General features: G+C 43.9%; 1 protein-coding gene across 4 annotated transcripts in view; it reads left to right on the top strand.

Annotated features, from left to right (window-relative positions):
• Positions 1-13869, top strand: part of LOC144121645 (caspase-3-like) — a 37369-nt gene that overhangs the window by 18180 nt on the left and 5320 nt on the right. For 2 of the 4 annotated variants that reach the window (XM_077654961.1, XM_077654962.1), the window contains exons 4-6: positions 3183-3265; positions 5291-5461; positions 9152-9374. In XM_077654961.1, coding sequence (XP_077511087.1) covers positions 3183-3265; positions 5291-5461; positions 9152-9374 — 477 coding nt within the window. The remainder of the gene's footprint in view (positions 1-3182; positions 3266-5290; positions 5462-9151; positions 9375-13869) is intronic. The other 2 variants (XM_077654963.1, XM_077654964.1) reach the window with 2 other exon arrangements.

Below are 13869 nucleotides of genomic sequence, written 5' to 3'. Positions count from 1 at the left end.
CGACTCTGTCATACAGAGTGACACAGAAAACACACTTGGCAGATTGCTCTAACCATTTCTTGTAGCAAAATGCCCTAAACACAGAATTTAATCAGCTTACTAGGTGAATAAAATGAGCAGCTCGAATCTTCGCGTACAGGTCCGGCATCAACAATAGTGTCGAAGCTGCATTCCTTCTAAATCTTTCCAGCAAATATAACATATATTTCGCTTTCTAGTTAAAATGCAGTTAGTGTCGCCATTGCTTATTATCAATGCTTATTATCAGCATAACAACGTCCATACAAGGACAAAGGCCACCTTCCATATCACTGCAGAAACCTTGCCACTTATCCCAGAAGGCTTAGAAACCTGCGACAAAGGTTACGACTAGAAGAGCATATACATATTACTAACCAGAGCGTTGTGTCGTACGTCTTGTATTATGGGCTCATTCCTATTGCGTTCTGCTACTATGGGCTCGAAATCTCTCCGCCAATTTTATTCTCTGCTAACTCCTGCTGTTTGTCTTTTGTTGGAATCCACTCCATTAGCTTAATGCTCCACCGGTTTTTTGCCTTCGAAATGCATGCCCGCCCATGGCCATTTCTTCTACTTTATTTCAAGTGTTATATTATTGTGTCGCTTTTCTATTCCTGATCTATTCTGCTATTTCCATGTTCTTAAGTTATCCCTATCATTTTTTCTTTGAACAGCACACTGCAGTATTCTCCTTTTTGAGCTCGATCCCGTTTCTCAGCTTTCAGGTTTAAGCCCCGTAGGTAACGTAGGTATGTACCTGTAAGGTATAGATGTTAAATAGTTTATTATTTAGGCACACTGGTGAGCTGAGATTCGTGACCTCACGGGACCTGGTAAAAGCAGTCCGGACCATCCTCATTCTCTTAGTTATTTAACTCTCAATGTCCATGTAAGTGGTGCTATGGCTTCTCTAAGTAACATCCCTCTTAACACCAGCTCGAAAGACGACGCGTAAGTGTAAAACCCACAACACCATCTGCAGAGTTTCGAGGCACGCGGAGATAGAGCTCGTCCTCTGTTTCCATAAAATAGCAGGAAGGGATCGTTTTTACCCGACGAGGAAATCGCCTTCCTACCACAAAAGTATGGCTGAAACTGAGCCACCGCTTGCTTCTCTTCTGGAAGCCCTGACCCTTCCGTCACATGATGCGCAGTGGTCGTGGCTTGTGTAGTTTATCCGCTTTAAAAAGTACTGATCCGCTTGAAAAAGTATGCAATTGCAATGACTGCGTGTAGCGGGAGTTGAGGAAGCACAATGGATGAGTCAAAAGAACACATCTCGGAAGAGTGTTTTCGTTTAGCAGCTTTCTCATGACTCAAAACATGTTCGCTTCTACAAGTGGTTCGAATAGGTCTGGCTCTGTAAATATAACTGTCTGCAATTATAACCTCATGCATTTACTTATCCAAAACAAAGATTCTTTCGCTGGTGATACCAGAAAGCACCAATGAATACTTAAGAAAAGTTTCAGGGCCAACGTTTTGCCCCATCTTTTCTTTTGGTTGTATTGAAAAGTGCCTTTGCCAGTGCCTTTGCGGAATTCACTATTTGGCACATGCGCATTATGCTGCTTGTGCATTTTGAGTTCCCGTGCCAAAGCTTCGCTTCCGCATGCATGGTTCTGTTGTAATTTCAGTGTGTTTCGGCGCGAATGCTTATCGAGTTTGACTTCTCTACACAATCTAAAGAAACTTTTTCGGGTATTCATGACTTTCAAAGGCGCTTCTCATCGTCTCAAGGTCCGACTTGAGGCTTTGCTCATCGGAACAAATGCGTATTGTCCCATCCACAGAGACGTTACGACTGAGCGTTTGTGGGCGGTGGATGCACTGATTTGAAGTCGAGGTACCATCCGGAGCGCTTCGGCTTCTTATACACATTAAATTTTAGGACAGTGAGAGTGCGTGTTATCAGGGCGTCCAGTAAAAAATGCATTCATCTTCAACTGTGAAGTTGATGGATGCCTCTGCGCTGTTGAGGTGTCCAGGAAGCCTCGTATTTCCCTCGTGTATGGATGCAGAATAAGTCGTTGACATCCCCCAAAAAGACGTTTGGTTGGGAGTGAATGCTCACAAGTGCTTTTCCTCACTTGCTTTCTTTATTTAGTTAATTGTTGTAACAGAGAACGATGCGCCCTTAGCGGTGCAGAATGTTTCCATAGAATGGGATCCATAGTATGCGAAGTACTGATTAGTTAGGCAAAAGCTGAGAAACTCGCCATGCTTTCTGACGTCAAAAGGAGTGCGGCTCGAAAAGATACGCCCTTGATTAGACGTTCTCTACAAGTCTTAACCTCAAGACTGACTGGGATGCTGGTAAAGAACGAGCACGGTTCGAACGACGGTAGTACATTATTGTCTTTTAAACAACGCCGTTTACGTTCACCATGTAGTCAACTAGCTTTATTGCGGACATGGATGTCTGTCTTGCCGATCAGCGGGGCGAGGACCTCGTGTAGTTATCCGACTGCCGGTGAAAAAGTTATCTTGCAAAATGAACTTTTGGCTGTAACGAAGTTCATGTATTGTGGATCTTTCAAAGACTATATATCAACGGTGCGGACTCATTCGTGCAAAGCAGGCAGTAATACGCATTCAGCATTCATAGTATGTACCAAGATTCCAATTAATTCGTGGCATATTTCTGGTTAACTTATTGAATAGTAGGTTGAAAAAAGTTTACTCTCCTTTATTGGTCATTAAAGAGACACTGCGAAGAAATCTTTACTGATAGGGTACCGTGGTCTGGTACCAAAAGGACTACCCTCACGGAAAGTAGAGGTGTTATAGACAAGAAAATACCAAAGAAAAATACAGGTGCCACCATCACAGGCCTATTTTGCAAGTAACTGACTGAGCCGACAACAATTTTTGTGTGCACATCCTCGGCTATAGTTAAGAACGATTACAACCGGTCTTCGTCGGTAAAGACGTCACGAATGCCAATATAGCGTAAGAAAAGTTTTACATTCAGTTTTATTAGCCATAAACATGATTGCCAAACAGAAGCACATAACTAATTCTGAGAACATAACTGGATGGGGATGTCTTCAGCGCCCCCTTTAACCTGCTGGAAATACTGTGCTGCGTCTCTTGTTTTCTTTTTTTGTATTCCTGAGCATGTTTTTACGGTTGTATGGGACTTTCTCCTAATGGCGAAGATCTGGATGCGTGGAAGAAGGACCCAGACTACAACTGTGGCTTACCTATTGCTTCAGAAGAGAAATGGAAGGAAAGAAATAAAGTGAGTTCATTCTTGTGTAGTTCAGTCAGTGTCTTGTTCGCGTGTCATGTTTCGCAGGCGAAGTCCTAGTGGGCTATGTTTATTGGGCCAGTTTCTGTCACTCCGGAAACACTGAGGCATGCTGTCGGCAATAGTGATGCAGAGTTGGCGGCCAATGGCCATAAACACGGCGCTTTTCGGCTGCGCACAACTTGTTCAATGCATTTTGAAAAAAATGTCGTGGTAAGCGAGGATTCATGGCAAACCTGGTGATATAGTCCCAGGGCTCTAAAAAAGTGGAAATTATCGCAAAGCCAAAAAGAAGGAAACATTAGACTGTACTAGATTTTAGATATGTTTCAACCTGAATTCATGCTGATTCTTCATGTCACTGCGCAATATCTGGCAGACTAGCACAGCCGGAACTTCTAAGTATACTTCTCTATGTTGCCGACCTCTCTTTGGCAATCGAAATATAAACTGGAGTTTAAAGAAGAAACTGCTTTCAGCTACCATGCTAAGTGACCTGACTCGAACATCGTCTGTAAAAAGCGTCACATTTTAAGACTAAACTGAGATCACAACTATGAATGGTAAAAGAGAATATTTTCAATCTGAAATAAATTATTATAGAGAAGAATGGAGATGAATGCGAAAGAAATTTGCAGAACTCTTCCAAACGAGAAATATATTTCTCAAAGATTAGCTCACGTGCATCGCCATGGGCCGCGGTCACGCCTCGTATCCCCAGCTGGGAATCACACCACCGGTACCTAACGGAATGCTTTAAGAATGCACCGGATCCGAGATGACGTTTCAAACTGTGACAATATTTTCTAGGAAGAATTTGGTTGTTCTTCACGAATGGACGACATCGTAGTCACACAGTAAAATGAGAAAAATTACTTTGAAAGCTTTTGTTAACAGATATTCCCAAGGATTCAAACCATATAATTTACTCCCTGTTGTCCCAGCTGCCGACAGCAGCGCCAAAGCGTCTTGCTTTTGCTCCAGATCCGTGTTGGTCTTTAGAACACGGCTCTTGGGCTTTGAATAGCAGCACAACGCTGCCCTCAAAGCCTGGCCGAGTCGAGTTGTAAAACACTACATAGTAACAATTATACCGCAGCGCAGAAGGTGTGTGCCCGGATACAGTATTCAACCCCCCAGCTTTATCCACACGTGGTTCCTATAGTAAGAGTGAATGAGCCATTCAGGACTCTACCTATTTCTATGTAGCAGGCATAGTCTGCTTCTTTTAATGCTCATTGTGAGCCATTTCAGAGATCTGCGTGTAGTCCTTCTGCGTCACGCAAACATAAAAAGTCATAGAAACGAAAATTCCTTCGGGTAGGATTCAAACTTAGGAATTTGACGCGGGAAGCGACAACACAAGCTGAAAGCCACGAGGAGTGTTTTTCTTCTTTATTGCCTGGAAATAGTTTCAAAGAGTAAAATGTGACAGCACGAGGAGTTCCGTGTTACCTGATATTCAACAAAGGTGAACATAGTCTGTGGGGCAAGGCAGCAGCTGAGGTGGCAGAACTTTACCTGACGTCATGCCAGGGGGCGTGAGCAAATATGAGGTGCATGATTCGTACAAACTCCACCTCCGTTGACGTCAGGTAAACCTACCGCACTCATCGCCTATATAACCTCCCCGCGTCGCCCTGTCCTACCTGCCTCGAGCCAACATGGACGACACAAAATGAGGAATGCCTTTTCGTGTCATAACAGTCTTAAACACGCCACTGTTGCGAATGAAAGCAACAAAAGAAGATGATGCTTTGTGAACAAGACATTGTGGCTTTGGTTCCACAGAAGTTGAGTAAATAACCAAAAATGTTTGCAATAGCCAACAAAAGATGTTTGCAGTTGTTTGAGAAATAGCCAAGCAGTCGTTAGTGTGGTCGAATGTTTGATGGTGCATTCAAACCTTGCGCTTCCAGAGCATGTCTTGTCATTATTTTTAATGAAAATGCTCAAGCTGTTTCTCCGATGTTTCATGTCCACGTCTAAAACTCTGTTTCTTTGACACACAATAAGGCTTACAGAATGGAGCGCTTCCCGAGAGGATATTGCATAATCATTGGAAATATTCAGTTTGGGGGCTCAGCCGAAGGACGAAAATGCTGCATGGAGGACGTGCAACGCATGAAGCGACTATTCTTGGCGCTTCACTTTGACTGCATCGTCTCAGTGAACCTTACAGCTAAGGTGAGGCCCAATACTTTTCTGTGCTCCTTCAAAGCGCTTGCTAATTTATTTTTTGACTGTGCCTTCAATCGACTTGAGATTATCCGGATTAAGTGTTTTAGCCTAGTTCATAAAATACTGCCTTAAATAACAAGTCCTTATTGTGAATAAGGAAGTGCGCATGCTCCCTCGGTACAAGCACGTATATGTTTTCTAAAAACGCGAAGCTCTTTTGCATGTTCGCAATTGGGCTGCCACGCTATGTGCATTGAAGGCTTATAGAGCAGTGAGGGGTACAGGAGGCAAAAAGCTTTTGCGACGACCAAGCGCCGGGTATCGCTTCCTGAGTGCTATTTGTTATCTCAGCAATTTGCTCTAAAGCTACAAACCCTTCAGTGTGCAAGTAGAGGTACTTCAGAAGTGAATAAAGGAAAAAAGAGCCATTGTACAAGGCTTGTACAACGGCTCTTTTTTCCTTTTTTCACTACTTTTCTTTTTTTCTTTTTTTCGTCTTTTTTTCTTTATTAGAGGCCTCGTTTGCATTCCTCTTTACTCCCCCTCCTTCCCCCCCCCCCCCCCCCTACCAGTTTCTCTGGAATGTAGCTTCCTCCTTGTACAGGGGTGCAGCCCTTCACGCTTGTCACCAAAATCCTGAGAGGAGCGACACCTCCAGGGCCTTTTCAACGCAGCCCTGAGGTGGTGGGAAAGAATCACCCTTTTTTATATTTTTGTTATCTTAATCTCATTGTTCTTTTGTTATGGAAAAAAAACGGCCTCTCCGGAACACCTGCACCGATTCTCTCTTCCTTTGTTAAAAAAATGTTCTTTCTGGTCTCTTCCCTCCCCCCCCCCAAGTGTTCTGAACTCGTGCTTTGCTGTAAACTTGTAAACTTTGTACCTCGCGCATTCTCTATAAAAACTGCGTGTTTCAAACGCTGTACTACGCTCGAAAAAGGCTGGTCCTCCAGCCGAAACGTCGTGAATTAAATCCTGTTATGTTTCTTCAATTTTTGGTGATTTTATATTATATTGACCAAATCAGCTGCGAGAAATCACTTTTGGTATATATTCTGTCTTTTTTAATTTCTTGTGCCAATCAATTGCCTTTAAAGAAAATTACTTATAAAGCAGCACAGAAAACAACCATGCCGCCGGGGGGATCCGAACACACGACCTCCGAATATCGCGTCCAGTGCTCTTACCAACTGAGCTACGGCGACGGCTGTCCAATCTGCTGCTTTCGTGGATGTTTATGTTTTACGTGTAAGCGAACCTTGAGAGTGTTCACAGCGCCACCCTCGTCCATAGCGGTGGACGTAGTACGTCCTGTAATACCGCAAGTGTGACGTAGAACGTCATCTAATGGTGAGAGCAGAATCTGTGCGAGAACCCTCTTACGCTACCTATGGCATCAAGACTGCCAGAACCGAGACCCCCGTTAAGCTATTAGCAGACAAACAAAATGAAATGAGGGGCTCTTTTGACAAACATATTAAGGACACCAACAGTCACCGAAAACCCAGGTGCACAGGGAATTTTTTCTATTTTTTTTAATATCTAGTGCCAATCAATTGCCTTTAAAAAAATACTTACAAAGCAGCAGAAAAAACAAACCATGCCGCCGGTGGGATCCGAACCCACGGCCTCCGAATATCGCGTCCGGTGCCCTTACCAACTGAGCTACGGCGACGGCTGTCCAATCTGCTTCTTTCGTGGGTGTTTATGATTTGCGTGTAAGCGAACCTTGAGAGTGTTCACCAGCGCCACCGTCTTCCAAAGCGGTGGACGTAGCACGTCCTGTAATACCGCAAATGTGACGTAGAACGTCATCTAATGGCGAGAGCAGAAACTGTGTGAGAGCCCTTGCGGTATTACATGCGGTATTACAGGACGTGCTACGTCCACCGCTATGGACGAGAGTGGCGCTGGTGAACACTCTCAAGGTTCGCTTACACGTAAAACATAAATATCCACGAAAGCAGCAGATTGGACAGCCGTCGCCGTAGCTCAGTTAGTAAGAGCACCGGACACGATATTCGGAGGTCGTGGGTTCGGATCCTACCGGCGGCATGGTTGTTTTTTCTGCTGCTTTATAAGTAATTTTCTTTAAAGGCAATTGATTGGCACTAGAAATTAAAAAAATAGAAAAAATTTCCCTATGCACTTGGGTTTTCGGTGACTGTTGGTTTCCTTAATTTGTTTGTCAAATGAGCCCCTCATTTCATTTTGTTTGTCTGCTAATAGCTTAGCGGGGGTCTCGGTTCTGGCAGTCTTGATGCCATAGGTAGCGCAAGAGGGCTCTCGCACAGTTTCTGCTCTCGCCATTAGATGACGTTCTACGTCACACTTGCGGTATTACAGGACGTGCTACGTCCACCGCTATGGACGAGGGTGGCGCTGGTGAACACTCTCAAGGTTCGCTTAAACGCAAAGCATAAATACCCACGAAAGCAGCAGATTGGACAGCCGTCGCCGTAGCTCAGTTGGTAAGAGCACCGGACGCGATATTCAGAGGTCGTGGGTTCGGATCCCACCTGCGGCATGGTTGTTTTTTCTGCTGCTTTATAAGCAATTTTCTTTAAAGCCAATTGACTGGCACTAGAAATGTAAAAAAATAGAAAAAAATCCCCTATGCACCTGGGTTTTCGGTGACTGTTGGTTTCCTTAATATATATATATATATATATATATATATATATATATATATATATATATATATATATATATATATATATATATATATATATATATATATATATATATATATATATATATATATATATACAAGGGAAAGGAACTGAGAGGCTCGTTTGGCAAGAATATGATGGAAGCCAATAGTCACCGAAGCCAAGGTGCATAGGGGAATGTTTCTTATTTTTAATTTGTAGTGCTTATTAAAGGGAAAATAATACTTGGATTAAACTGTCGCTTAAAGAAACGTCTTGATAAAGCAGCCGAAAAACAACCATGCCGCCTGTACTATCCCAGCCCACGAAATCCGAATATCGCGTCCGGTGCTTTACCAATTGAGCTACGGCGACGGCTGTCCGATCTGCTGCTCTCGTGGGTATTTATGTTTTGCGTGTAAGCCAACCTTGAGAGTGTTCACTAGTGCCACCCTCGTCCATAGCGGCTGACGTAGTACGTCCTGTATTACCGCGATAGTGACGTGAACGTCATCTAACGTCGAGGGCGGATATTGTGCGAGAGCCCTCTCATGCTACCTATGGCATCAAGGCTGACAGAACCGAGAGCCCCGTTAAGCTATTAGCAGACAAGGCAAAGGAAATAAGTTGCTCGTTTGACAAACATATGATGGAAGCCAACAGTTAGCGAAACCAGGGTGCATAGAGGAGTGTTTTTTTTTAATTTGTACTGCTGATCAATGGCAGGATAATACTTCTATTAATCTGTCGCTTAAAGAAATTTACTTATAAAACAGCAGAAAAAACAACCATGCCGCATGTTGAATCCGGCAAGGTCCATGCCACCGGTGGAATTTTTTTGCTCTTTTCGAGATTTCTGCACTTTTTTATTTTTTCGTATGTAACTGTATTTTTGTATATTCAGGCCTATGATTCTCATTTCCTGTGGCCTTGCGCTCAAGTTCGCGGTGTCCGTAAATAAATAAATAAAACTACGTTAATAACTTACCGTGTTTAAAGGAAAGCTGTTCCAGATTTTCCTGTGATTAAAACTTTTTACCCACAGGAGATGAAGGACCTCCTTACCTGGGCGGCCAAACTGGACACACTGCAGAATGTTGACTGCATGGTGGTGGGCCTCATGTCTCATGGGGAGGAAGGCATCATTCACGACATCAACTGCGATGATGTCTTACTTTACGAGGAAGTCTTCCAGCTATTCAACAACGAGAACTGCCCAGCGCTTCAGGGAAAGCCTAAGCTTTTTTTTGTTCAAGCCTGTCGTGGAGGTGAGCATTTTACTTCCTTCTCTGCCAGAGTTTAGAAAGCATAGTTTTTTTGCTGTTGCCGGCGCGTCTACGAGCTGCGGCTTCTCAGAGAGCAGCAGTCAGCATACATCAGTTTTAGGTTCAGCAGTCGGTACCGCGCAGTGATAAAAGCATAATCTATTGCTGGTTTGAAAATAGTAATCAGGACTTCACTTTAAATTTATTGCGCCTATAATAAGTTAACCGAATCTCGCACAGCTCCTAGTTTTATTCAAAAATTTTTTTTTCATAGATGTCACTGAGCAGTTATACACGTTGTCAATTTAGACACCGAAAGAACGCCTTACTCTCAGTGACCATTCTCCTAAATGTGTTCTGAGAACGTTCACAAAAAGAGTAAGTTGAGGAACAGCAGATGTTAGAAGAGTTCGCTTATCGCCTTAGTGTACTTGCTGTTCGAGCTGGTTTGAGCAAAGACAGTAATAGACATCACCAAAAACCTCTCGTTTGATGCTGATTTCTAAACCCTAGCCTACGAATAACTTTTTTCAGAAAGCCTTGTACATTTTCTCAAACCTAATTGTATTGCAGCACAATGCTCAACTGTGATTGTTGGGCCTTTTGTTATTTGTCAGTGTTAGCTGCAATGGATATTATTTTATGGGCGGACGCTTTAAGGTTTTTATCCTTACGTCTCTCATATGAAGCTCAGAAGTTGATGAGATTCTGGCGTTGTGGTGTTTAAAACAACGTGAAACTGGATCTCTCGCCAAACCAGCCTAATCTCTTCCCCTTTAGATGCAATGCATGCAGTCATCTGATGAAAGCGCACATAAATGAATGAACTAGATTGTAAGCTGTGCTTCCCTAAAAGCAATAGTTTTTTCCATCGGCACTAGATTTCACTGAATCTGAACATATATCTAAGCTAAAAATGACAATTTAACGGGCATATAAACTGAATGCCGAATTTTAAGACATACGTAGGTTTTAAATATGAAGAATTGTTCACCCGATGACGGAACCCTTCCGAAAAACTGTACTAGTAATTTTAGAGTAGAAAAGCACTCACTGGACAATTATGCTGTGGCTGGAATAAATATAGCACCTTTTGTTTTTTTCAAAATTGCTTTATCTGCTTCGATTTTAAATTTCCGGCGCTGTTGACATCATTGAAGTGCGGAAGACGTTCTTTCCAGAAAGCTGTTGTTTATGTTATGGACGAGGGACTGAAACTTCTCGTCCAGTCGTTTACAATAGCGAACACGGCCTTGTGGTGCGAGAAGTTGTATTGTACGCACTAAAACGTATTCGAGTTGATTTACGGTTCGATTACTTTGAGAGACTAGACCTACGCAAGGACTGCATGATTTTTTCACGGCAGTGAGGGAAATTACTAGCGAGACGGGCGGTGCAGTGGGGAACAGGTTGGCGCAGTGGTCCAGCCAGACACTGCCTTCACCCAAGGGTCCTTGAGCTATCTGTAATAAATAAATAAAACTAATAAATATTCTCTGCGCACTATTACTTGTTAGCGTCCACTTGAGCACGGTACTGCAGCCGTCGAAAACACTCGCATCTCTTGGGGCGGAGATCGCAGAGCACGTGAAAAACTGGTGCTCTATAGGAAAGTGTCAAAGTGAAAACTCCTCCGCTGGCTTCACATTGCAACGGTAGTGTGTTACAGTCACTTTGGTAATCTAGTGTGCCGTTTCTACTGAGCGCCTATAATTGTTTGGTTGTTTGTAAGAGAGCGTACGTTCCATAGTGAATTCTGCTAATTTCGTGGCACCTGGAGCGGGACTCAATAATTTTGCTTTGTGTGCACTGTACTTAGAGAGGTACTGCATAAGAAATATTTGTTTTTGTGGCGATGAATTGCTAAGATCAGTGTGTATTTCGCAGTTCTTTGAAGAATACATATCCTACATACCCTTCGAAGTTTTTAGCACAGTTCTGATAGCGGAGAAATCTACAACTCTGTGTCTTTCAAATACGAAGTGTATACTGTCTGAAACGTTTGCGCGCTTACACGTTACTGAGCAATAACAACTGCGAGTGAAGAGTGTTTTGTGCTCGCTGACATTTGTTGGTGTCGTGGAGACGTGACACTGTTCGCCTATTTTCATAGATCACAGAATAGCACGCTGTGTTTCACATGTTATGGTAATTCAAAATGACCTTTGGAAACTGTGGTGTTCCCAGATCCTATTTCGAGGCACAGAACAGGCTTTAATGAGGTTAGTTGCTTTATTGAAATCTGCGTGGCTCATTTATTTATTTATGAATATACTGCATTCCCCCTTTTGTCCCTAGCAGGAGGGACAATAAAAGAACGACTTGAACTGAATCGCAAAAAAAGTAGCGTTAACAAAAGAACAAAAAGGAGCAACACAGTAAAGTACACAAAGCACTGTATTAAATAGGATCAAATTCTAACCAATCAAGAATAGACGCTCAGCTTCAGCCACAAAAATTGTTGATTCGAAAAAGCTAGGCAATATTCAAGACAGAGAGAGAGGCTTTATTGACTTGAAAGGCAGAGAGGTTGGCCCGAAAAATAAATATCTGACCTGCTACTCTGCACTGGGGAATGGGAAGAGGAGAAAAAAGATCTTTTCGATAATCGGGGCCTCCATTCCACCTAGAGGTGTGTTTGATACTTCGTACCTATATTCAGCAATCCAGAGTTGCACAGCTCCTCATATAATAGAGGGCGATTTAATGCTCATCACCCTCAATGGGCCGGTGCTGCTATGAATAACCGAGGCAGGAACCTTATTGACTTTATGCACTCCCAGGATTTCGTCAATATCAACGATAGTTCACCTACGTCTCTGCGTGGCACGTCGTGCACTAGCTGCTTGGATCTGGCGTTTGTTTCAACAAGTCTCCAGTCTTACGTCAGCTGGTGCAGTGACGTGGAAACACATGGGAGTGACCACATTCCAACGTATGTATGCGTTAAATGGTTCGCACCTACTACTTCGTCTCGCGTGTGATATACAGACTGGCCTGCCTTTCGAACGTCCGTGGAGACTTGCTGTGAGGACCTTGCAACACCGTCCAAAATAGAAGTCTTGATTACGTCCTCTCCCAGTGAGACCAAGCGGTATATATATGCGCCTACGCCAGGGTCTACTATGGACGTGAAATTCGAAAGACTACGGGCAGTCCGTCGGCGCACCGAAAGGAAATACAGAAGAACTAAATCCACGTATGATGTCGCTCTTTGTCGCCGAGCTCAAAGACAAATAAAGCGCCACATCGCGAGATTAGGTAGACAACGTAGGAGACTGTTCTGTTAATCGCTGCACCCTCGCAAACCGCAGTCGCGTATCTGGCATGTAGCCAGGAGCTTGCATTCACCCCCACAAGAACGGTATCCTTTCCGTGTCATGTCCATTCACCAACGCCGTAATAATGTAGAGATAGCAGAAGAATTCTGCAAAATGGTTGTGGGCACAACTCTGGTAGCATCAAACAGTGGAGGCTTTTGTGCCACCTTCACCAGACAACCACTACGACATACTATTAACGATGCCTGAACTAGAAGCTGCTCTTTCCTCGTGAAGGCGTATATCTACACCTTGTCCTGGCGGGATTTCGTACGCCTCTCTCTCTCACCTTGGCTTGGAAGGCCGAACTGCGCTGCTGAGTTACTACAATAATACATGGGCTTCCGAAATCGTGTCAGAACACTGGAAGATCAGCCGCCTGGTGTCTCTTTTGAAGCGTGGAAAGCCTTCTTATGAGCTTAACTTATACCGGCCAGTTGCACTAGCAAGCTGCGTCGGTAAGATTATGGAGCGAATGGTGCTGGCGCGGCTCGAATAGTTTTTAGAGCAGAATGCTCTCTATCCGGACATGATGACCGGGTTCCGGCGGGGACGTTCTTCGATTGACGGCGCAATCGACCTCATATCGACAGTGGAACATGAAAAACGTAGTCGCCGACTCGTCGCTGCTGTCTTCTTGGACATCAAAGGGGCCTACGATAATGTTCTTCATGACGCCATCCTTGATGCCCTTGACGACATTGGCGTTGGCGGCCGGATGTACTCCTGGATTGTGAGCTACCTCAACGACCGGTTTGTTTACATGTCTACGCCTCATGGAGAGACTAGCCGTCATCAGGTTTGCCGTAGAATTCCTCAGGGATGAGTTCTCAGCCCAACCCTATTTAACGTGGTATTGATTCGACTGGTGAGTGAACTTCCCACTCACATTCAATTCAGTGCCTATGCTGATGATACCTCCATCTGGGCTTCGGCTTCGACACGTCCGCAAAGGCGCGCGAAATTACGACGTGCCGTGTCATCTACTTCAAAGTACCTACGACGTCAGGGTTTCCACTTAGCAGCTGACAAATGTGCTGTGGTCGCACTCACGCGCGAGTCTGTCTGCCGCTACTCGGCAACACTTCAAGGGGTTGCAATACCATATGTCTCCCACCACAGATTTTTGCGCATTATTATTGGCCGCGATCTGTCTCATGGTCGAGGCATATAAATAT

Source organism: Amblyomma americanum, chromosome 2, assembly GCF_052857255.1.
Source record: "Amblyomma americanum isolate KBUSLIRL-KWMA chromosome 2, ASM5285725v1, whole genome shotgun sequence".
Taxonomy (NCBI): Eukaryota; Metazoa; Arthropoda; class Arachnida; order Ixodida; family Ixodidae; genus Amblyomma; species Amblyomma americanum.
Note: the sequence above shows the minus strand (reverse complement) of the source record. Positions and strands in the feature narration are given on the sequence as shown.